Source organism: Schistocerca nitens, chromosome 10 (genome assembly GCF_023898315.1).
Source record: "Schistocerca nitens isolate TAMUIC-IGC-003100 chromosome 10, iqSchNite1.1, whole genome shotgun sequence".
NCBI lineage: Eukaryota > Metazoa > Arthropoda > Insecta > Orthoptera > Acrididae > Schistocerca > Schistocerca nitens.
In genome coordinates this window covers 44,151,663-44,174,562 of record NC_064623.1, presented here as the reverse complement: position 1 = coordinate 44,174,562, position 22,900 = coordinate 44,151,663, and the positions used below count along the sequence as shown (strand labels likewise).

Below are 22,900 nucleotides of genomic sequence, written 5' to 3'. Positions count from 1 at the left end.
ATGTGAGAATAAGATTAACGTACCAAGACCCAAAGGAACTTCAGATTGTCAATTGTAAACAGCATCCAGAACCAAGTTAAGTTATTTTTATGTTTGTTATTATTTTAACAAATGTGTGTGAAAATTAATCAAGTTCTGTTTAAAGTTGGTCACCGTCAATCTAAATGGCTCTGAGCACTATGGGACTTCCTCTGAGGTCATCAGTCCCCTAGAACTTAGAACTACTTAAACCAAACTAACCTAAGGACATCACACACATCCATGCCCGAGGCAGGATTCGAACCTGCGACCGTAGCAGTCGCGCGGTTCCGGACTGCGCGCCTAGAACCGCGAGACCACCGCGGCCGGCTCACCGTCAATCTGCTGCTCTAAACGTGCAAGTGGCATTTCTATCGTCTGACCTAACGGCACAAGATAAACACGCCACGATAAGACCGCGAGACATATTTCTGACACAGGCCTACTTCGTTAGAGCGACAAGTCAAATAATCTGATGGTGCGTGTACCGAAGGTCTTACAGTACGCACACCACAGTGATAAATGGCATAGGGTACACCAAATGATCCGGTCCGCATCTGACGTGTTACACCCGGTGGTCGTGCCCTGTAATCGATGTCTCTTGAAGCTTGTACTTCAGCAAATCTGCCTGTGCTGTCTTGGCTTACCTCGATACAGAGGGTGATCGGCTGTCGCCTGGGCAGCACATGCTTCAGACGTGACATCCACTGTGTATATCTGGCTGGTCATGGGTTGTCAAGAGATCAGCACAACACCACTCGCCAGCTGCTATGATTGACGGTCTTCAGTAGACTGAACAGGTACAGGTTTATGTCTACAGTCGCAACTTAATTATTTTGCCTACTGGATACCAGCTTCGGTACACAGTACCATCCTTAGGTCATTATATAATCAAAACCTACGGTTACATGGTCTGAACAGCAGTCCAAGAGCAATAAAAAAATATGTCTATACAGGATGAAAATTAATGAAGCCGGCAACCTGCAGTGACGGACTCATGATTGGAAATGGAGGAGAAAAAGTTCTATGAACATTTGTCCTGAAATGCCTTCTTGCCACGGTAGATTGTGCTGTCGAATTAACGTTCCTCGGACCACATGCCATGTCTGATTTGATCCATTATAAATGGTTTTTGAAAGCCTGCGACTGTAGATACAATAGGTTTGTTTATAAATAAATAAATCTTCTGCTACCAGTCACGATTTTCTTTATTTTACTATTCACACGACGCGTTTCGAGAAATAATTCCCATTTTCAAGTGCGTTTTTATGATGTGTGTTAAGCCATTTCTTTTGATGTTGTCAGTGTGTGTGAGTCTGCTTCATTTTGTTGACTTTTACTGTAATACATAAGAAACGCGATTTTTAGTTGGGTATCAATTCTTTCTGTGAGGTTAGTGGCTAAAGTTTGAGAACAATTTGTACTTACAATTTTCTAATGGTCCATTTGTGTAGAGAGTCACACACGCTTAACATCACACACAACTTGTACATTTTACACATCGAAAATATCTTATATAAACAAAACAGTTACAAAGATCTTCTTATAGGTAGTTCACAGAGATAACATTATAGGTCTTCCACAGATTATGATATGCTTTTGTACAAAGGTTAATTTATCTTTACAATTTGGCTCATGAATTATTTATACTGATTTTACAATTGTGAATCAGTGAATTTCTTCAGATGTGAATCAGTGAATTTGTTCAGATGTTTCGATAATATACTTAAATAAGAATAGTAAAACATAGAAATAAGCACAATTGTAAAATCAGTATAAGTAATTCATGAGCCAAATTGTAAAGATAAATAAACCTCTGTACAAAAGCATATCATAATCTGTGGAAGACCTATAATGTTATCTCTGTGAACTACCTATAAGAAGATCTTTGTAACTGTTTCGTTTATATAAGATATTTTCGATGTGTAAAATGTACAAGTTGTGTGTGATGTTAAGTGTGTGTGACTCTCTACACAAATGGACCATTAGAAAATTGTAAGTACAAATTGTTCTCAAACTTTAGCCACTAACCTCACAGAAAGAATTGATATCCAACTAAAAATCGCGTTTCTTATGTATTACAGTAAAAGTCAACAAAATGAAGCAAACTCACACACACTGACAATATCAAAAGAAATGGCTTAACACACATCATAAAAACGCACTTGAAAATGGGAATTATTTCTCGAAACGCGTCGTGTGAATAGTAAAATAAAGAAAATCGTGACTGGTAGCGGAAGATTTATTTATTTATAAACAAACCTATCACATGCCATGTGTTCCTTGTGTGTCGCAGGCTGTGTGATTGAAGCAACGTGCTGTAAGGAGCAGAATGTTGCAGTATTCATGTCGCTAACAAGTCAAGATGGTGTTTGAGTACGACCTAGCAGATGGAAACGGTCGAGAGGCAACACGGGTGTACCAAAACAAGTAAGCTCAGAGACATCATCTACATCACACAACATTTCAAGTTGTTTTTGGGCGTTTGTACGATCATGGATCCTTTCAGACAGACAAACGTGCAGGCAGGCAGCAGACTATACGTACAACGGATTTGCAGTGTGTGACACACAAGATCTTAACCTATATAACCGTATACATGGTTTCAAAACGTTGATGCCACGGCTGGAGACCCGTCCTTGTCAGAGCTTAGCAGCATTTAAGTCGTTGTTGCTGCTAAGAAGGGAACCTCCCCATCGCACCTCCCTGAGATTTAGTTGTAAGTTGGCACAGTGGATAGGCCTTGAAAAACTGAACACAGATCAATCGAGAAAACAGGAAGAAGTTGTGTGGAACTATGAAAAAAATTAGTAAAATATACGAACTGAGTAGTCCATGTGCAAGATATGCAACATCAAGGAGAACGTGAGCACAGGAGTGCCGTGGTCGCGTGGTTAGCGTGGGTAGCTGCGGAACGAGAGGTCTTTGGTTCAAGTCTTCCCTCGACTGAAAATTTTACTTTCTTTATTTTCGCAAAGTTATGATCTGTCCGTTCGTTCATTGACGTCTCTGTTCACTGTAATAAGTTCAGCGTCTGTGTTTTGCGACCGCACCGCAAAACCGTGCGATTAGTAGACGAAAGGACGTACCTCTCCAATGGGAACCGAAAACATTTGATCGCAAGGTCGTAGGTCAACCGATTCCTCCACAGGAAAACACATCTGACATATTCTAAACGACACTGGTGACGGCATGTGGGTCACATGACAGGAATATGCTGTCGACCCACCTAACTTGTAGACTTAGCGAATGGGTAAAAAGATTCTTCTACCTTGCCCGATTTAGGTTTTCTTGTGGATGTGATAATCACTCCCAAAAAAGTGATGAAAACATAAGAGTTTGTCACATAAACTGAAAATAAAAAATTAAACTCTTCACCCGAGGGAAGACTTGAACCTAGGACTTCTTGTTCCGTAACTGCTGACGCTAACCACGGGACCACGGCGCTCCTTAACTCTCACTGTCCTTGATGATGCATATCTTCGCGTGGACTACTCAGTTTGTACATTTTACTAATTTTTTTCATAGTTCCGCACAACTTCTTCCTGTTGTCTCGATTGATCTGTGTTCAGTTTTTCAAGGCCTATCCACTGTGCCAACTTATAACTAAATCTGAGGGGGGTGCGATGGGGAGGTTCCCTTGTAAGTTGCCAGCACTGCGTACTAAATTTTGCATCCTGCATGCCCCCGACTCACCTACAGAATTAGATTATGTAACACTGGTAAAATTCCGTTACTTGCTATACTTCCCAGTTTCACAGTTCTATAGACCAAAGGTATAAATCGCTACATACACTTGTTTGTGATACGTACGTACAGAAGGACCTGTGTCCCTTTAAAAATGTAAAAATACATTCACGTTGCGGTGGAGCAGATTTGAGCCTCACAAAGGTGGTTCATTTGCGGGCAGTGTGGCAAAACAGGGTCCGTATTTACACACACACACACACCGACACACACACACACACACACACACACACACACACCTCCACTGCAGCAGTGATATCCATAAAAACGGGAGGGGATAGAGAACGGAGGGATGAATCGGCACGTACACTCCACGAGTGAGAATTTGGGACTGTGGGCTACAGCAGTGCGTGTTGCGTGGCATAACGACGCTTTTCTGTCCATTGGTAATGAGGCTGCCACGCATTGAACGTCACGTCTGAGTGCCACGTGAAACGTGCCCCGTATCAATGGGGTGGAGAGGGGAGTGGGAATTGATATTCAGAGCGGAATCAAGCCAGTGTCAGAGTGAGAGAGAGAGAGAGAGAGAGAGAGAGACAGAGAGAGACAGAGGTTTGGGAGGAGAGACAACGATCATACGATCGTGACCAGCATGTACTGCTACCCACTGACGAGACGGCTGCAATGACCTTTCTGTTTCCAGCAGCGCCCATCAGTCACGCACATGTAACTAACATCCCTCCAGTAAGGCCACTCCCAGCGGAAGAAAGTGACTGGCTCTCCAATCTATGAAAGGGCGGAAGAGCTTAAGGGGGCTAGGACGTCAAACGGGCCGACTTGGAGCAGGAGAGTCACCACAGGACATTTTAATTTCTACTGTCTATACTTTTACAAATAAATTCATAAAACTTTGTCACCAGGGCCAGGAAGGATTGCGGACTCACACTCATCGCAGTGGAACAAAAACGTAGCAAAATACCTTTTTTTACAGTGAAATTTCATCATTTTATCACTTATTACTGGATGCATTTGTTGCTATAGGTACACTTTTCTTCCTAAGTAAGAGAGATTCTTCGATGAATTTTTCATAGCATACAAACAGTAGTTACAGGTGTATAAAACTCTAGAATTTTCCAATTCTATTAAAAAAACTGTGGAAAAAATTCAGATAATTAGCTATAAAACTTGAATTTTTTCTAAACATGAAGTTTAAATTCTAACAGTTCATTCATTTTTTCATAAATTAAATAACTTCAAGAGTTTCATACACCTGTAACTATGGTTTGTATGCTGTGCAAAAGTCATCGAAGAATCTCTCTTATTTAGGAAGAAAAGTGTAACTACAGCAACAAATGCATCCAGTAATATGTGAAAAAATTATGAAATTTCACATGTAAAAAATGTGTTTTGTTACGTTTTTGAGCTTCCACTGCTATGAGTATGAATCCTGAATCATTCCTGGTAATGCTGTTAAAGTTTTATGAATTTATTTGTAAAAATATAGACAGTGGAAATTAAAATGTCCTGTGGTGCCTCTCCTGCTCCAAGTCGGCCCGTTTGTTGACGTCCTACCCCCCCCCCCCCCCCACCCCCCACCCCCTTACGTTACTAGGGGAATCTTTTGTTAGTGCCACTTGCGCACAGTGGAGGCTCACTCCAAAATTAAGGCTCAATTTTGTTTTAAACGTCCAATTTATATACTTTCACAGTATGTTGATAGTAAGCCGTGATGAGTCGAATCGATTCTATTTTCGATAGGAGTTGTAAGGTGCCAGGACATGGGCACTTACACCTTAGCTTACCAACATTAGTATTAATAATAAATGGACTGAGAAGGGCATCAGATCATGACTCTATTGAATTATGATAAATATGAGGCACTCTAGAGCAATATTCCCTGCATGTCTGCATGATTGAGCCACTAACTTGGAGCGTTGGTGAAAAGTGTCGGAAGTTGAGAATTGTGGAATATAAAGTCTGCAGCTGGCCGTAGCTCGCCGGGCCGCCGTGGGCGGCAGGTAGCGGTCACCCGAAACGCGGGACAATACGGCGCTTTTGGGGATGGCCCGGCATCCGGAGCCACCTGTGCTGGGCAACACGTCGCGAAGACGGGAATTTAGTTTGCCTAGGGGCGTTATGACCCACTCGATCATTGGGTAGAGCTCAGAAAGGAAGGATTTCGGCGATGATAGAGCCTTCGACATTGGCCTAAACTTTCTTCCGCCGCATTTTCGTACGCTTGGGAGACGGGCGAATTGTGGAGAGAGAGTGGAGCTTCGCCTTCAGCCATCGAGCGGTACGGACTTGGAGACGGCGTCTTGGCCGTCGTCTTCGAAGGGAGATATACGGTCTGTATCGCATCACTGCATCAACGCGTGTTCAGTGCAGAGTTCTGCGGTTAGAGCTCTTTGTGTGCTCAGAAGCGAGATTTTCACCAACGCTTAACCACTTCCAACAACTTACCTTGATCTGGTAGTTATCCATGCAAGGTACCGAGTATTTATCAACGTAGCTGCCGGTAATAGATGCGCGTAATTGCAAATTGTTAATGTGCCATTCTCAGGAGTGTGTGGGTGGACAAAGAAATTCACTTTTTTTTTTTTTGAAATTTTGTCAGTTGTGGGGAATATCAAATTAAAACGCCAGTATTACAATCGAATTATCGACTTCATTGTAGCTAGCATTTACCCTGTCCCAGTACTCTAGCCACTGCACAGCTTGTCAAGCCTGGAAGGAAAGAATGTTTGCGGTCTTCTATGTCAGCGATGGACAAAAAAAAGCTTACAGAGGCGCACTCCTTGGTTTCTGGGGGGCGCGAGGCAGTTTTGGGCGGACGCTGAGAAAGTGGATTCGAAGTAAGTAGTGACATGAAGTGTTTCTCCATACGGCCTAGCAGTTGGATTTGGATTTACTTGGCCATAGTGTGATGTGCCCGAGCTCGTGGTAGTCTTCCCGTAGCGCCATCCTGAGGGCTGCCATGTTGTCGCAGATGATTTGGCTCTTATGAGTGTATTCTCTCACTCCATGGTTTGCAATTGCTCTTGCTTGTAATTGTTGCGCTGTTCACTGTGTGATTTACAAAGTGCCTTTTAAGCTGTCCTATGAGGTTCGAGCGTCGGTATAATGTATGATACCTAAAAAACAAAGGAAAAAAAACTGTCGTTAATTTCCTTCTGACAAGGAAACCTCCCTATCGCACCCCCCTCAGATTTAGTTATAAGTTGGCACAGTGGATAGGCCTTGAAAAACTGAACACAGACCAAACGAAAAAACAGGAAGAAGTTTTGTGGAACTATGAAAAAAATAAGCAAAATATACAGACTGAGTAGTCCATGTGCAACATAAGCAACATCAAGGACAGTGTAAGTTTAGGAGCGCCGCGGTCCCGTGGTTAGCGTGAGCAGCTGCGGAACGAAAGGTCCTTGGTTCAAGTCTTCCCTCGAGTGAATATTGTACTTTCTCTATTTTCGTAATGTTATGATCTGTCCGTTCGTTCATTGACGTCTCTGTTCACTGTAATAAGTTTAGTGTCTGTGTTTTGCGACCGCACCGCAAAACCGTGCGATTAGTAGACGAAAGAACGTGCCTCTCCAATGGAAACGGAAAACATTTGATCGCAAGGTCATAGGTCAACCGATTCCTCCACAGGAAAACGCGTCTGATATATTCTATACGACACTGGTGACGGCATGTGTGTCACATGACAGGAATATGTTGTCGACTCACCTAACTTGTACACTTCGCGAATGGGTAAAAAGATTCTTCTACCTTGCCCGATTTAGGTTTTCTTGTGGATGTAATAATCACTCCCAAAAAAGTGATGAAAACATAAAAGTTTGTCACATAAACTGAAACAAATGAATGCAACAGTTTCACAGTCGCACAGTTTTCCTTGTGCTCCGTCAAAACATATGTTTTTAACGTTTAGGTGTAGCGTCTCCATACTACGACGCAGCTACCTCACATCGGATGGACGGACGGACAGATAATAATTGTCTGAAAATAAAAAATTAAACTTTTCACTCGACAGGAGAATTGAACCTAGGACCTCTCGTTCCGCAGCTGCTCACGCTAACCATGGAACCACGGCGCTGCTGAACTAATGTTATCCTTAATGTTGCCTATCTTGCGCATGGACTACTCAGTTTGTATATTTTGCTTATTTTTTTCATAGTTCCACACAACTTCTTCCTGTTTTCTCGATTGATCTGTGTTCAGTTTTTCAAGGCCTATCCACTGTGCCAACTTATAACTAAATCTGAGGGGGGTGCGATGGGGAGGTTCCCTTGTGAGTGTTGTTTTAGCTGGTTGTTAAGCTGGCGTAAACTTGATCTCAATAAGAAAGGAGCTCTTTCTACAATTCTGAGGGAAACGGTGTGCTACCATTTTCCGTTTTCTCCATTATTAAAACTTTAGTCTTTGTTTTCCTTCGGGGGCCACTAAGAGTAGTTGCGTGCGTGCTGGGGCACTGTCAGATTGCTGAGTCTGACGTTAGGTTGGGGCATGTACTGGTTTATACCCGCCCATGTAGGAACGCCGGTTGAGAACTGTTAGTAATTTTGGTGTTAAAAGAAGCATGCCTCTATGAGCATTTGCGTAAATTGTTTTCCATCACCCAGTAAACGGGCGGGTATAAACGAACATATGCTCAAAACGACAAACGCCGCAATTGGACAGTGCCCCAGCACGCAAAGACTGTTGGCGCTCCTCGAAGGAAAACAGCTAAGACACACAAACTTTTCATATTAGAAAACAAGGAAAATGGTAGCATACATTTTGCCCTTAGTATCGTAGAAAGAGCACCTTTCTTATCAGGATCAAATTTACGCCATCTCAACAGCCAGCTAAAATATCACTCATAAGGAAATCAGCTGCAGTTCTTTTTTTTACGTAGGTAACATACCATATATCGACCCTCTAACCTCATACAACAGCTTAAAAGGCACTTTGTGAAGCACACGACGAACAACGCGCCTATTTCAATTTCGGTGTCTGAGCTCCTCTGAAGGCTGGTTTCTAGCAGCTGTTTGTTTTCAGTGCCTACCTTTTGATTAGAAAGCCCTCACAGGGTGATTAATTATCTAGTATATGAAATCGCTGTCATTGCTTTCTTGTGTCGCTGAGGCAACTAATTTTTAAGGCTGACTACTGTCATGTATATTATTTGCTGATAACGTCGTATGGAGTGCAGCCATGTATGGAAGTGAAACGTGGATGATAAGTAGTTTAGACAAGAAGAGAATAGAAGTTTTCGAAATGTGGTGCTACAGAGGAATGCTGAAGATTAGATGGGTAGATCACATAACAAATTAGGAGGCATTGAATAGAATCGGAGAGAAGAGAAATTTGTGGCACAACTTGACTAGAAGAAGGGATCGGTTGGTAGGGCATGTTCTGAGGCATCAAGGGATCACCAATTTAGTATTGGGGGGCAGCGTGGAGGGTAAAAATCGTAGAGGGAGACAAAGAGATGAATACACTAAACAGATTCAGAAGGATGTAGGCTGCAGTAGGTACTGGGAGATGAAGAAGCTTGCACAGGATAGAGTAGCATGGAGAGATGCATCAAACCAGTATCTCGACTGAAGACCACAACAACTACTACGTCATTAATAGCTGATTCAAGATCCAGCTTGCACCTAGACCAACCCAGATTAATACATTTTCTCTTAAGTCGGCCAAAAAGACTGCTACTGAAATATTTCCAGCATAGTGATTAAAATTAGTAAGTTTTAAGGCTGCTTCACTTCCATTATTTGTGACTTGCATCAATTGAATTTCTTGAAACTCGTCAGTTCTACACTTTATTTCGAATCGAAACTGGTACTGAACAACTATTATACGTTATGTAGTAGTCGATTGTCTGTACTACAGATGCTGTTGGTCATATATTTGTTATTTAGAGGCTTCATAAAAGTTATACTGTTGCTGTGTTTTCACCTATCTCAGCACCGGATTTTGTTTTGCAATCACGGCCGGCGCTCAGTGCTACCGGCTCGTTTAGACTTGCACCTTGATGCTTGGGCACAGGCAGCAAATGTATTAGAACAGTCAACCATTATTTCAGGCAGCTTCGTCTGTGTGTATTCTGCAGATTAGTATTTTTGACTGCCCTGCCGTCACGACCAAAGGAGGGGTTAAGTGTATCTCCAATTTTAAAACACTTGTAATTTTACTACTGTTCCATTTGTTTGGATCTTAAGGCCTGATTTTCTTCATGTATTAGCAGTGTAATTGTTTAATACTGTTCATTTATTTTACTGCACCTTTACTTTCGGTGCAGTTACTGTTTTATGTAGCTCTGAGCTGTTATAAACTTGAAGTCGTTTATTGTTCACTTGGACAGTTGAAAGGCTCATGTAATTTCAAGCTGCTAAAATTTTAAACCCTCACTCTTTTCTTGGATAGTAAGGTTAAAAGTAAATGTTTATTTCTGTTAAAGTCCGATGTGCCAATCGTTATAAATTCTTCGTGCGTAATACAGGCGCTGTTCCTTTTAATGGTGAATTATGATTTTAAAAACCCGAGGCCCAGTTCTTCCACTCAACAGCATTTGCTGGTGCTGATTTCGGCGCAATTACCAGATTCAGATACGTTCTTGACAGGTAAAGTACCATTTTCCCACATAATCTCCGTCGCTTTCAACTGCCTCACGCCACTGGTAGCCGGCCGAAGTGGCCGTGCGGTTAAAGGCGCTGCAGTCTGGAACCGCAAGACCGCTACGGTCGCAGGTTCGAATCCTGCCTCGGGCATGGATGTTTGTGATGTCCTTAGGTTAGTTAGGTTTAACTAGTTCTAAGTTCTAGGGGACTAATGACCTCAGCAGTTGAGTCCCATAGTGCTCAGAGCCATTTGAACCATTTGAACCACGCCACTGGTGAACTATGGTCTGTATGCCCGCACGGTAGAATTCTGGACCAGCACGTCCAAGGTATTGTGAAGTAGTCTTCGCAAGGTAGTCACCATCTTGAAATCTCGTCCCGTGAAGGGATTCCCTCAGTTTACCAAAGAATTGGTAACCATATGTCGTTTCCTGCCACAATTCTTGCAAAGAAACGATCTCCAGAATTTTCGTACTGTTCCAAAAATTCGCTGCACACAGTCTTCTGTGTTTCTTTGACAGCGTTCGTTAACATTCTTGGGACCCTCCTGGTGCTAACGTTTCACACCTGTTCAATCTCCAGCACACATTCGCCTCTCCTGCTTCCACTAGTATCGAAAGGTCGTTCACGGTTATGGCTCTACAAGCCAAAATCAGTTTCTGAAGTCCCTACACAATGTCGGTCTGCCACTGCTTGGGAAGTCCAGAGTATGGGCGTGCCCGCTTTGACTGCCATCCCCACACACCATTTTCAGCCTCTTGCGAATGTTTATTACTGTTTCGGAAGGTGGGTGGTGGGAGCAATCTTATGCTATGGAGGACATTCTCGTGCTCTTGCATGCGTTCTATGGGAGTAATCGAAGAGACGCTGACAACCACCTTCATCCTTGGTGTCTTACTCGACGGCTATGTCATGGCTCTGAGCACTATGGGACTTAACATCTGTGGTCATCAGTCCCCTAGAACTTAGAACTACCTAAACCTAACTCATCTAAGGACATCACACACACCCATTCCGAGGCAGGATTCGAACCTGCGACCGTAGCAGTCGCACGGTTCCGGACTGCGCGCCTAGAACCGCTAGACCACCGCGGCCGGCGCTATGTCATGTTTCAGCAATATAAATGTCCGTGTCTTGGAGCCAGAACCGTCTTACAGTGCTTTGAGGAGCATTTTAGTGAACCCACGTTGACGTCTCGGCAACCAGATTGGTCTTATATAAGTCTTATGGAATCCATCTGGCTCGCTACCGGAGCCCATCACCGCGTACGAAATCAGCGGCACGCTATTTGCGCGAATTACATGACCTGTGCGTAGACATCTAATGCCACATACCATCACAAACCAACCAGAAAATTTTCGGATCCGTGATACATAGAATCAGCGGGGTATTTTGTTCCAAAGATGGGCAAACAACCTATTAATCAGGTGGTCACAATCCTTTGGCTCATCAGTGTATGTTGAGCTTTGTTCCGAAGTTGTAATCGGTACTTATCGCCTTTTGTGTACGACTGTGAGGATCTTTAGTGATCTAGCAATATGGCACGTCTCGTGTTACGCCTGTCAGTTAGAAGCAAGCACCGAGCTGTTAAAATGCAAGTGTTTCAACTTTGCTGCCTGTAGCAATTGAAAACACGCCGTCATACAAAGACTACATTGTGCTGAAATGTGACGTCAGTCAGCGTCACTTGTTTTTTAAGGTAAACTTTGAGATTTTATTGTTCTGACAATAAGAAATTACATTTTAAAAACCTGAATATCAGAACAGTAATTTCTAACAAATTTAAATCGATGTTTCTGATTTTTTATGGTTCAGATCGTGGTGGGGAGGGGGGGGGGAGGAGGATTTCACGTGGTTTGTATAATTGAAAAGGTGTCTTCCGGCACCAAAGATTTTAGAAATTAAGCAGTGGTCATGGCTCTACCGCCGCCCCTCTCATCTTAGCGTTTGGCGTTCCTAGTGTGGCGACTAGTGGCGATTGGGCCTTAAGGATGGGGCGGTGGGAGGGGGTGGGAGTGTATACGAAGTTGCGATACTTTTTCAAGGTAGTGTAACTAAATTTGGCACAGTTGTTCAAGAATGTTATACGGATATACACATACGTAATCAAGCTTACTGAAGTTAAACATCTTTAGTTAGAAAGAAGTGAATTATTTTCCTCAAGGAGTGTACAAACGGTTTTTCTTTTTTTTTTTTTTAATCTACCAGAGGAAAATTAATGTACTTTTGTACAAAGTTTGCTATACTACTATTAAACATATCTCTGGAACAGAATACTGATATATTCTTCTGTTAGGTTTTACAGCTCTGGAAATTTCTGTGGAAAAAAGGAAAACCTAATCTTAGAGCTTTTCTCTTTCATAAATTCCTTACTATTAGTGGAAATTAAAATTCCTGCAACAGGATGTTTCAGTGTAGTACTGCCGAATAGCGTGCGAAGTTCAAGTACTATAATGTTAGTGCTTTGTGAGGGATAGGTACATAAAGTTGTTAAAACCTAAATGACGGGAAACCTGAATCAAAGATTTGACAGTGTTTGTATTAGGCCTTACGTTATCTGGCTGAACTAGTGCAAACTTTATGCATTCTGCTCTTCAGCGCCAAGCAGTCTTTCCTTTATTTATCGTCTTAGTTTAACCTGATTTTCAAAATTAACAATAATGGCAGTGTCATCCATGCCCCCTTCAGTGTCTACGGCGTGGAAGCTCCTGGATCAAAACATAGCCTCTGCAGAGTCCGTAGCCTGCCAAGACTAGCGCAGTTAAAAATTGAACGCTGCAACTTCGCCAGCAGTTGAGGAAACAAATGTTATCTTGCGGCATGGTTTTCGTATCAGAGAGTCGTTACTTTCGTTAGGATTTTGAGTTCGTCCATGCACATACTTTTATAGAAGTTCTGTATCTCCTAAACACCGAAATAATCCCCATAGTGTGACTGCATAAAACTGGAAGAAAACACCGCAGGAATAAATGCGAGCAAATACGGGACGACAAAAAGGCGTGGCCCCATGCAAGATTTTATTAATAGTTATTTTTATCACACCTAGGAGTCTGAACTTAATATTCAAAAATTGAAATTTCAGTACCATGTATTGAATGAAGATTTAATAAAAAAATTTGCGCAAGTTTTGACGCTATCTCGTGCGTCCCCCGTTATACCGACTGTGGCGCTAACGGAGAATGTTGCGCCTAGGGCACAACCCCATTTTCTATTGATTGTGGGTCACCGCAACGTTTCGTGGGCTGTGGATTTGTCGAAGTAGCATGGTCTGGTAACATGGCCTGCCCGTATATGCGATTTCAGTCTCTCTCTGCTTCTTCCACTGAGGAATTCTTCTCGGGTTATCAGCCGAGTGGTGGCGTCATCTCGTCACAAGATGTGGCACTAAACACCGCCCGCCATAAATCAAATGTGCTCTACAGATACGTAGACGACACTTTTGTAGTGTGGCCCCATGGCAAGGAAAAACTACGGGAGTTCCTACGCCATCTCAATGGCATACATGACAGCATCAAATTCACCACGGAGGTAGAAGAGAATGGCTTCCTTCCCTTCTTGGATATTTTGATCAAGAAAAATCCGGACGGTACTTTGGGGCACTCCGTCTACAGGAAGAAGACGCACACGGACTTATATCTCAATGCTCGGAGCTGCCACCATGCAGCACAACGTAACTCAGTATTGAACACCTTAGTACAAAGAGCCAGGTCGACCTGTGACAGCGAGAGTTTGCAGCGTGAGTTAACACATCTGCGGGAAACCTTCCGTAAGAATGGTTACACCGAGACACAAATAAGACACGCCTTGCGTGCTGACAAGAGGCGGGAGGAAAAAGTCAGAAGAAGACGAAGCAAAACGTGTGGTGTTTCTGCCGTTTGTCGGACCGCCAACAGCCAAGATCGCAAGAATATTAAAGAAGCATGAAATAACGACCATCTTTCGAGCACCGAAAAAATTCAATCACATACTTGGCTCAACCAAAGACCAACTGGGGCAGCAGACACCGGCCATTTACAGTATTGAGGGCGAACGTGCGATTGAATTTATCGGGCAGACACAACGATGTATCTCCGAGCGCTGTACTGATCACATCAGGAACGTACGACTAGGACAGACCAACAAGTCCGTGGTAGAATCTAAAAATACCACCACTTGCAAAGTACGTTAGAAATCAGATTAATAATGTTGCCCTCGCAGCATATGTTCGCTTTATCGGGCTACAACAAAGTTATTGACTGTGGATGGTGTCGTCAGAATGGAAATAATGAAGTCAGTGTAAAAAAGTCATTAATTTTGGCACTTATCTTGAATGGATTCGCACGTAGATTTCGTCCAAGTTGTTATGACTCATCTTGTTGATTCTAGGGTGATTCGATTTTGACTGCTAGAAAGTCCATATCTGTATTTTAGCAATATTTGAAGACCAAACAAATGAAATTTTTCAGGAAATTCTTAATGATCAAACAATCACAGATCAGAACAATGGCATGGTAGAAATAATTTTTGACTTGGTCTTCACGAGCCACATTTTTATTAAACTTCTTGTAAATTCACATATACTTCTTCTTAATTGCCACATCATCAAGAAAACATCGTATTGTATTTAATTTTTACTTTAACCAAACACAAGACTTGACTGTTCTTCTACAAAGCGAAATAACAACTTAACTTCTGCAAAGTGAAACAAAGACTGCTCTGTGCGCATTCGCGCCAGAACGGTTACAAGTGCCGGCCGGTGTGTCCATGCGGTTCTAGGCGCTTCAGTCTTGAACCGCGCGACCGCTACGGCCACAGGTTCGAATCCTGCCTCGGGCATGGATGTGTGTGATGTCCTTATGTTAGTTAGGTTTAAGTAGTTCTAAGTTTTAAGGGACTGATGACCTTAGTTGTTAAGTCCCATAGTGCTCAGAGCCATTTGAACGGTTACAAGTAAGTCAAAGATTATGACAGTCTCACAGAAATAAATACAAACAAGAACCATATCACTGTAATATATCGATTCATCGGAGTACCTGTACATTAATAAAACCAAATGTGAATATTGTCACAAAAATATGTCTGTTACTTCGCAGAAAAGTAGTACGATGTTACAGGTATCGAGAACTGGGGTTGGAGTGCCGTAATGGTCACGTAAATAAAGAACCATTACAAGCAGAACATAGCATCATGGAGGGACACACCTTCGAATTCGAAAAGACGAAGAAGCTGTGCAGCGCCAACGGTTTCTGGGACTCGATCTTCAAAGAGGCAGTGGAGATACGTCTGTACAACAAGTTAGTAAACAGGGATAGCAGTTTTCAGCTCAGTGAAGCGTGGAATCCCACAATTGACAAAATACGTCAGGAACGCTCCGATCCGAAGGCAGTGGCGTCCACAGACAGATTGGATAGCCACTGGGTCTCGACACCGGTCCGCGCCGCAGCCCCCCCCCCTCTCGCTCCCCCCCACCACCACCGACGCGGTATCCCCTTCCGGACGTACGTGATTGGCCGGCCTACAGTAGCGGACGACGGCCAAGCAGCTATATAGATATGCAGAACACAGCATCTCCCACCCTCGGCGATCACACCCCTCGCGAACGTCCTCAACGAGATTACTCGATCCCGAGAGTTCCCAGCTTGCTGGAAACATGCGGAAGTGGTCGCGATACAGAAACTAGGGAAAGAACCTCTATTCCCGCAGCACTACAGGCCGATTACCCTCTTGCCAACTCTTAGCAAGATCTATGACCGCCTCCTGCTAAACCCCATACAGGAACACATTACCAGAGAGCAACTTCTGCCCGATTTCCAATTCGGGTTCCGGCAGAACCACTCTGCCCCACAACAGGTCATGAGAGTGGTTGAAGCAGCCACAGAGCGCTTCAACCACAGAGGCTACTGCGGGATAGTGTTACTAGACGTAGCCAAAGCCTTTGACTAAGTATGGCATAGAGGTCTCTTCTACAAGTTATACACACAAAGGTTTCCCGGGAGTATAGTTAAGCTGATCAAAAGCTAGCTCACGAATAGAACTTTCTCCGTCAAAATAGAAACTGCCACCTCCACCAAAAGGCGTATACGTGGTGGGGTGCCACAGGGATCGGTCCTGGGGCCCGTTTTGTACAGTCTGTACACTGCGGACACTCCAACGGCCCCCCCTGGTGCACACTGCACAGTACGCGGACGACACAGCCTTCTACACGAGAAATGCGAGCAAGGACCTGGTCATCCGTAGGCTAAAAAGGGTGTTAGATGACACAGAAACCTTGGCCCGTCACTGGCTTATCACCATCAACACTGAAAAGACACAGGCTATGCTGATTACCCGCGGACTCGGAAGGTGCGAACCTCTTCAACGCCGCCCCCCCCCCCCTCCATCTTCACCTAAATTGAACCCAACTGCCCTGGTGCTGAACCGCCAAGTACCATGGCGTAACCTTGGACTCTCGTCTTATGTGGAAACCCCACATACATGAGGTCCACAGGAAGGTGTGCACCAGAATGTCCATTGTATACCCAATCCTGAACTCAACCAGCTCCCTTCCCTGCCCAGTAGCAGTAAATGTGTACCAGGCCCTGATCCGGCCAGTAATGGAATATGCGTGCCCTGTCTGGGGATACGCGGCGAAGCACCACCTGGACAAACTCCAGAAGCTGCAGAACCGCGCCCTCAGGAGCGCATTGCATTTACCTCTTGGATTCCCCATAGATGATCTGCACGCCGCAGCTGAAATCCCACTCCTGAGAGAGCGTTTCCAAGATCTGGCAAGGGCCTTCTATGAAGGTTCTTCCAGATCAGGAAACGCCCTCATCCACTCCCTAGGTCGGTATGACATGGCCCGCGACAAGCACAAGCGCCCCACGACGATCTTCGACGATTAAGTCGAAGAGAAAATTCCAATATCCAATCCCTTAATCATGCTCCTTCCCATATAACAACAATCATCTCGCCAACCTCAGGCAAGTACCAGACACAAACAGAACAGTCATCACATATCACAGACTCCAAAAAACTACAGAAATAATCACACGCACACGTACACAGGTGAGTAAAAGCCGAAAGCCTGCGAACTCCCCCTCACACTTCCCCAAAGAGGGGAAAGTAACAGATGAGAGCAGCAGCATCTCGGCTCAGACTGTGGAGAGGTACGCATCGCTGCTGTCGCTGTTGCCGCTCGAGACGTCGGGACGCGGGAGGGGACGCAAAGCTGCAGCCCTGGCGGAGTTGCTGCTCACGCTAGCAGGAACATCCGGCATCAAGAAGAAGAAGACTGCAGTGCAGTGCTTTCGCTGCCAAAAGCTTGGCCTCGTTGCCAAGCACTGCAGCGGCGCAGTTGCGTGCTTGAAGTGTGCGAAAGCACATGACACGCGCGACTGCAAGGAGGAGAAGGACACCCCTTGTACCTGCGTCTACTGTGGCGGCGCACATGCGGCGAACGCCCGTTCCTGCGCCTACAAGAGGGTGCGGACCGGAGAAGCAAGTGACCACCACACATGAAGAGGTGTTGTACAGAAGACGTCGTCTCCAGGCGTCTATAGGACGCCACGGCGGAAGACAGGGCGGCCATGTTGGCGGAACAGGGAGAGGCTCGGCGTCAGATTGCTGTGCAGATGCAGCAACTTCGCTCAGCCAAAGAATACTCCACCACAAGTGAAGACACCACCACCCAGACGACTCCTGCTCGAGAGAAGGAATTCGCAACGGTGGCCACGCAAACTGACGAGCCTGCCGAAGGGGAGACGATACAGCAAAAAGGACACCGAAGCAGCTGCACAAGAGGAAGAAGAGTGGGAAGAAGTTCAAAATGGTTCAAATGGTTCTCAGCGCTATGGGACTTAACATCTGTGGTCATCAGTCCCCTAGACTTAGAACTACTTCAACCTAAGGACATCCACACATCCATGCCCGAGGCAGGATTCGAACCTGCGACCATAGTGGTGGCGCGGTTCCGGACTGAAGCGCCTAGAACCGCTCGGCCACCGCGGCCGGCTGGGAAGAAGTACATGCCTCCCGCTTCCCGACATGTACAGGGCAAGTGCTGTACTGACGAAAATTGCTAGTTCGCTTCGCGACGGTATATATCCTCACCACGAAAATCCTTATCCTTTTGTCCCACCAAATCATCCAAAACCGCCACATCCAGTCGTGGTCTTACCTATCCAGAAGGTCTTACTGGACTTTCCAGGGAGGATTATGAACTCATTAATTCCTACCCCGTCTTCACTACCTTGCACATGCGAGGTCTAATCTGTTCTCTGATCTATGGAGAACAATTGGAGGCAGAATACCCTACGTATCAAGCCAACCCCGAGGAACAGTCCTCATTCACCAGTAAGAAGAAAAAGAAAAAGCGCCGCGCTGGATTAGCCGAGCGATCTAAGGCGCTACAGTCATGGGCTGTGCGGCTGGTCGCGGTGGAGGTTCGAGTCCTCCCTCGGGCATGGGTGTGTGTCCTTAGGATACTGTAGGTTAAGTAGTGTGTAAGCTTAGGGACTGATGCCCTTAGCTGTAAAGTACCATAAGATTTCACACACATTTGAACATATGAAAAGTTCCATATACATCAAACAGTCCCAGGAAAAGTCTCATCAAGATTCTCAGGGGAGTAAAGGCCAACAGTCCACAAACTTCCATTCGAACTTCCTCACAGTGAGGAAAGTCAAAAAGGAGCCGCCAGTCAGCATCTCGATACTTCGCCAGAAGATGATGGGTATGAAACTCATTGAAACGTTGCGACAAGACGACGCCACCACTCGGCTGATAACCCGAGAAGAATTCACCATGGCCTGCCCGTTCACTACACCTCAGATTTCTGGCTATGGCTACATTTAAAGGCACTGGTGTCTGTCTTACGCTTCGACGACTCGCAGAGGTTACAGGAGCTCGTAACTAATGCGTGAGAGGCAATCTGAAAAGAGCAAAGTGCATCTGAAAGAATGAGTTATTCTCTCTAAAGGACGCGTCAGGATGCGTGGTAAACGCGCAGCACCGCCTACAGTGCTTACTTCTACGTAACACACGAATGGGAATGAGAGAACAGATGCGCCTGTATGACAAAAAGTATTTTTCTTTTTATCTCACGGGCCGTTAGCACTCGTTGGTGACAACTGACGGCACCCCTCGTGTGGTAAATCACCCTGCCGGCCTCCCGGGGGCGAGCTGATAACCTTTAACCTTTTAACTAGCGTAGAGTTTTAGTGCGCTCGCTAAACGAATAACGCAGAGTAAACGCCGCCGGTAGGTTGCCGCTGTGTCCCTCTGGTAACTGAGTTTCCAGGGAGCAGGGCACGTCGTAAAGCCGTAATCCTATAAGGCAAAAGAGCGCGCCGGGGCATTGCCCCAGATTAAACACAACAGCGTGGAAGGCGGCGGCATCCGCTCCCCAGGCGGTCCCAGAGGCTTTGGCGGGAAGGGCGTAAGATGACGCCCAACACAAGGCGCCGCCTCGTTTCCTCGTCACAGGACGAAAAAGTACACGCAGGCGTTCTTGAGTCGCTACACAGCGACGCTAAGCAGGATCGTCACGCATGTTCTGGGTTTGCTACTGGCTAAAAAACTGACAACTTGGTACCTTGTAAAACTTCCCAAAAGTGAAAAATCTTCAACATGTCGCTGGGCATTGCGTAAGAAGAAAGTCGGATTTTAAAGCCGGACTAACAAAGAAGGAGATCCCGAATATATTATAAACAATATATGAAATTGCAGACTCCGAACACATTAACTTCGGACTCAACTGGTTATAGGTTTAAATTCGCGGTTCCCCACACATTAAATGCAAATTAATTCCATATTTTAAAATTCAGAGACACACCGAGGAACAGAATTCCTGAATCTGAAATCAGATGCCACAACTTTTACAGGATTTTTTGAAAGATATGGACACCATTTGACTGTGCAACAGGTTTTATTCCACAATCTAAAGTTCGGCCTTACGCCTTTCTCATGTGTTACAGCTTACGGTAACTAGTAACTAAACTGTTGATACCCATACATGGAAATGCTATTGTTTTAAATATTGAAGACAAGTCACTGTCAAAATATTCATATTCGCTTATATAAACCAATTTCGTCAAAAGTAAATGCGAGAGCATTCCCTTGATATGGTTTTGTAATAAAACAGGTGACCAAATAACAGTTTTTAAACTTCGCTACAACTGTTTCTAAGCAGCCAATAATGTAAACATAAGCATATGTCGCGATCGTGGCAACCAGTCGCGATCACTGAATAACAAACGGCTCTGGGAGAAGTACCTTGTAATTTCGGCGCCCTGTAGCAAGAGCACATGGGTTCCAACCACGATTCATCACATTTCAGGGACAGCCTGTATAATGGTGCAGATGTGTGGAGCCCTTTAACATCACCCTTGGGTTTGGCCACGCCTCAGACAGCAAGGTGTCGACATATGTGAGAAAAGGCCAGGGTATCAGAAGTTCGTGTATCCTCTGTTATGCCAGACCTGCCCCCCCACCCCCCCCCTTCCTCCATTCACTCTGCCTCGCCTTCCATATAAGCCTCCTGTCCCCCATGCGGATCCTCTCTGATCTGATTCCTTTCCCCCGTCTGCTCCTATTCCTTGAACATATCTGCCTATCTGCCTACTCTACACCTACCGCCACCTTGATCCCCCTCAGCCCCTGGTTGCTTCTCTCCTCTCCAACCCCCAATCTCTGCCGTGCCTTCACCATTGTGTCCCCCCAAGCCTCCATGTCTACACCCTTTATCTTCTTTCCCTAGGTGGCTTCCGTCAACTCCCCCTCCCAGATGATGCCCTCTCTCCCTCCATTTATCCCTCCTATCAACTCTTCGAGAAAGCTTTTGACAACATTGACTGGAATACTCTCTTTCAGATTCTGAAGGTGGCAGGGGTAAAATACAGGGAGCGAAAGGCTAATTAGGACAGAAACCAGATGTCAGTTATAAGAGTCGAGGGGCATGAAAGGGAAGCAGTGGTTGGGACGGGAGTGAGACAGGGTTGTAGCCTATCCCTGATATTATTCAATCTGTATATTGAGCAAACAGTAAAGGAAACAAAAGAAAAATTCGGAGTAGGAATTAAAATCCATGGAGAAGAAATAAAAACTTTGAGGTTCGCTCATGAGATTGTAATTCTGTCAGAGACAGCAAAGGACCTGGAAGAGCAGCTGAACGGTATGGACAGTGTCTTGAAAGGAGGATATAAGATGAACATCAACAAAAGCAAAACAAGGATCAAGGAATGAAAGATGCTGCGGGAATTAGATTAGGAAATGAGATGCTTAAAGTAGTAAATGAGTTTCGCTATTTGGGCAGCAAAATAACTGAGGATGGTCGGAGAGGATATAAAATGTAGACTAGCAATGGCAAGGAAAGCGTTTCTGAAGAAGAGAAATTTGTTAACATCAAGTATAGATTTAAGTGTCAGGAAGTCGTTTCTGAAAGTATTTGTATGGAGTGTAGCCAGGTATGGAAGTGAAACATGGACGATAAATAGTTTAGACAAGAAGAGAATATAATCTTTCGAAATGTGGTGCTACAGAAGAATGCTGAAGATTAGATGGGTAGATCACATAACTAATGAGGAGGAATTGAACAGAATTGGAGAGAAGAGAAATTTGTGGCACAACTTGAGTAGAAGAAGGGATCAGATGGTAGGACATATTCAGAAGCATCGAGGGATCACCAATTTAGTATTGGAGGGCAGTGTGGAGGGTAAAACTCGTAGAGGGAGACCAAGAGATGAAAACACTAAACAGATTCAGAAGGATGTAGGTTGCAGTAGGTACTGGGAGATGAAAAAGCTTGCACAGGATAGAGTAGCATGGAGAACTGCATCAAACCAGTCTCTGAACTGAAACCCCCCCCCCCCCACCACACACACGCATGTGTGTACATCAGCTCTGATCGTCACCTCCCCCTCGCTTCCTCTGTGCTTTTCCTGTGCTCCCCTCCTTCCATCCTGTTTTTAACCCACCTGTCCTCTCCCTGCCTCCCTTCTCTCCCCAAAATCCTTTTGCATTTCCCTCCTCTGCCTTTCCGCATTCCCTCTCGCATCTGCCCTGTCCCCCCCCCCCCCTTATGAGTCCTCTCTCTCTGTCAGTTCTTCCCCACCCCCTTTGTTTTTTTCCTCCCCCTTTTTTCCCCTCATCTGTCCAGGTCCCCTCCATCTGCCCTTGGCTGTCGTGTGTCATCTTCGTGCCGACTTTTTAGTGCTGTGTTTTCAGTGACTGTTCAGTGTTGTGCGTCTTTTCTGAAGTGTTCCGAACGGAAATCATAGTGTCGCTGGGTGAGATATTTGTATCTCTTGCGAACAGAAATAAGACTGTCACTGTGTTTTTTAACTGTCTGTCTACTCTTTTACTTGTCTGCCTCCTGTGTATTTTATTAGCATTGCAAAGCCTTTGTTTTATGTTTTAACTTTCCACAATTTTCCGCTGTTTTACAATTTAAGTCACCGTTTTATCGCCTGCTTTTATTATTTCTTACCTTCTTCTTCTGTTCTAATAATTATGTAGGCTGAAGAGCTGCGTACTAAGCTGGTGCCAGCCTGCCCCCTTGGGGGGGAATCGAAATTCAATAAAGGAAGAAAAAAAATAATTTCGTGTAAAGCCCTCATGCACCCCATCCTCTGTTA

The 22,900-nt window shown here is 44.8% G+C and overlaps 1 protein-coding gene across 1 annotated transcript in view; it reads right to left on the bottom strand.

Moving 5' to 3' along the window:
- LOC126209838 (dopamine D2-like receptor) overlaps positions 1-17,856 on the bottom strand; it is a 243,849-nt gene extending 225,993 nt beyond the window's left edge. The window contains exon 1 of the mRNA XM_049938968.1: positions 17,693-17,856. Within this exon, the coding sequence (XP_049794925.1) occupies positions 17,693-17,856 (164 nt within the window). The remainder of the gene's footprint in view (positions 1-17,692) is intronic.
- Positions 17,857-22,900: the final 5,044 nt, after the last annotated feature.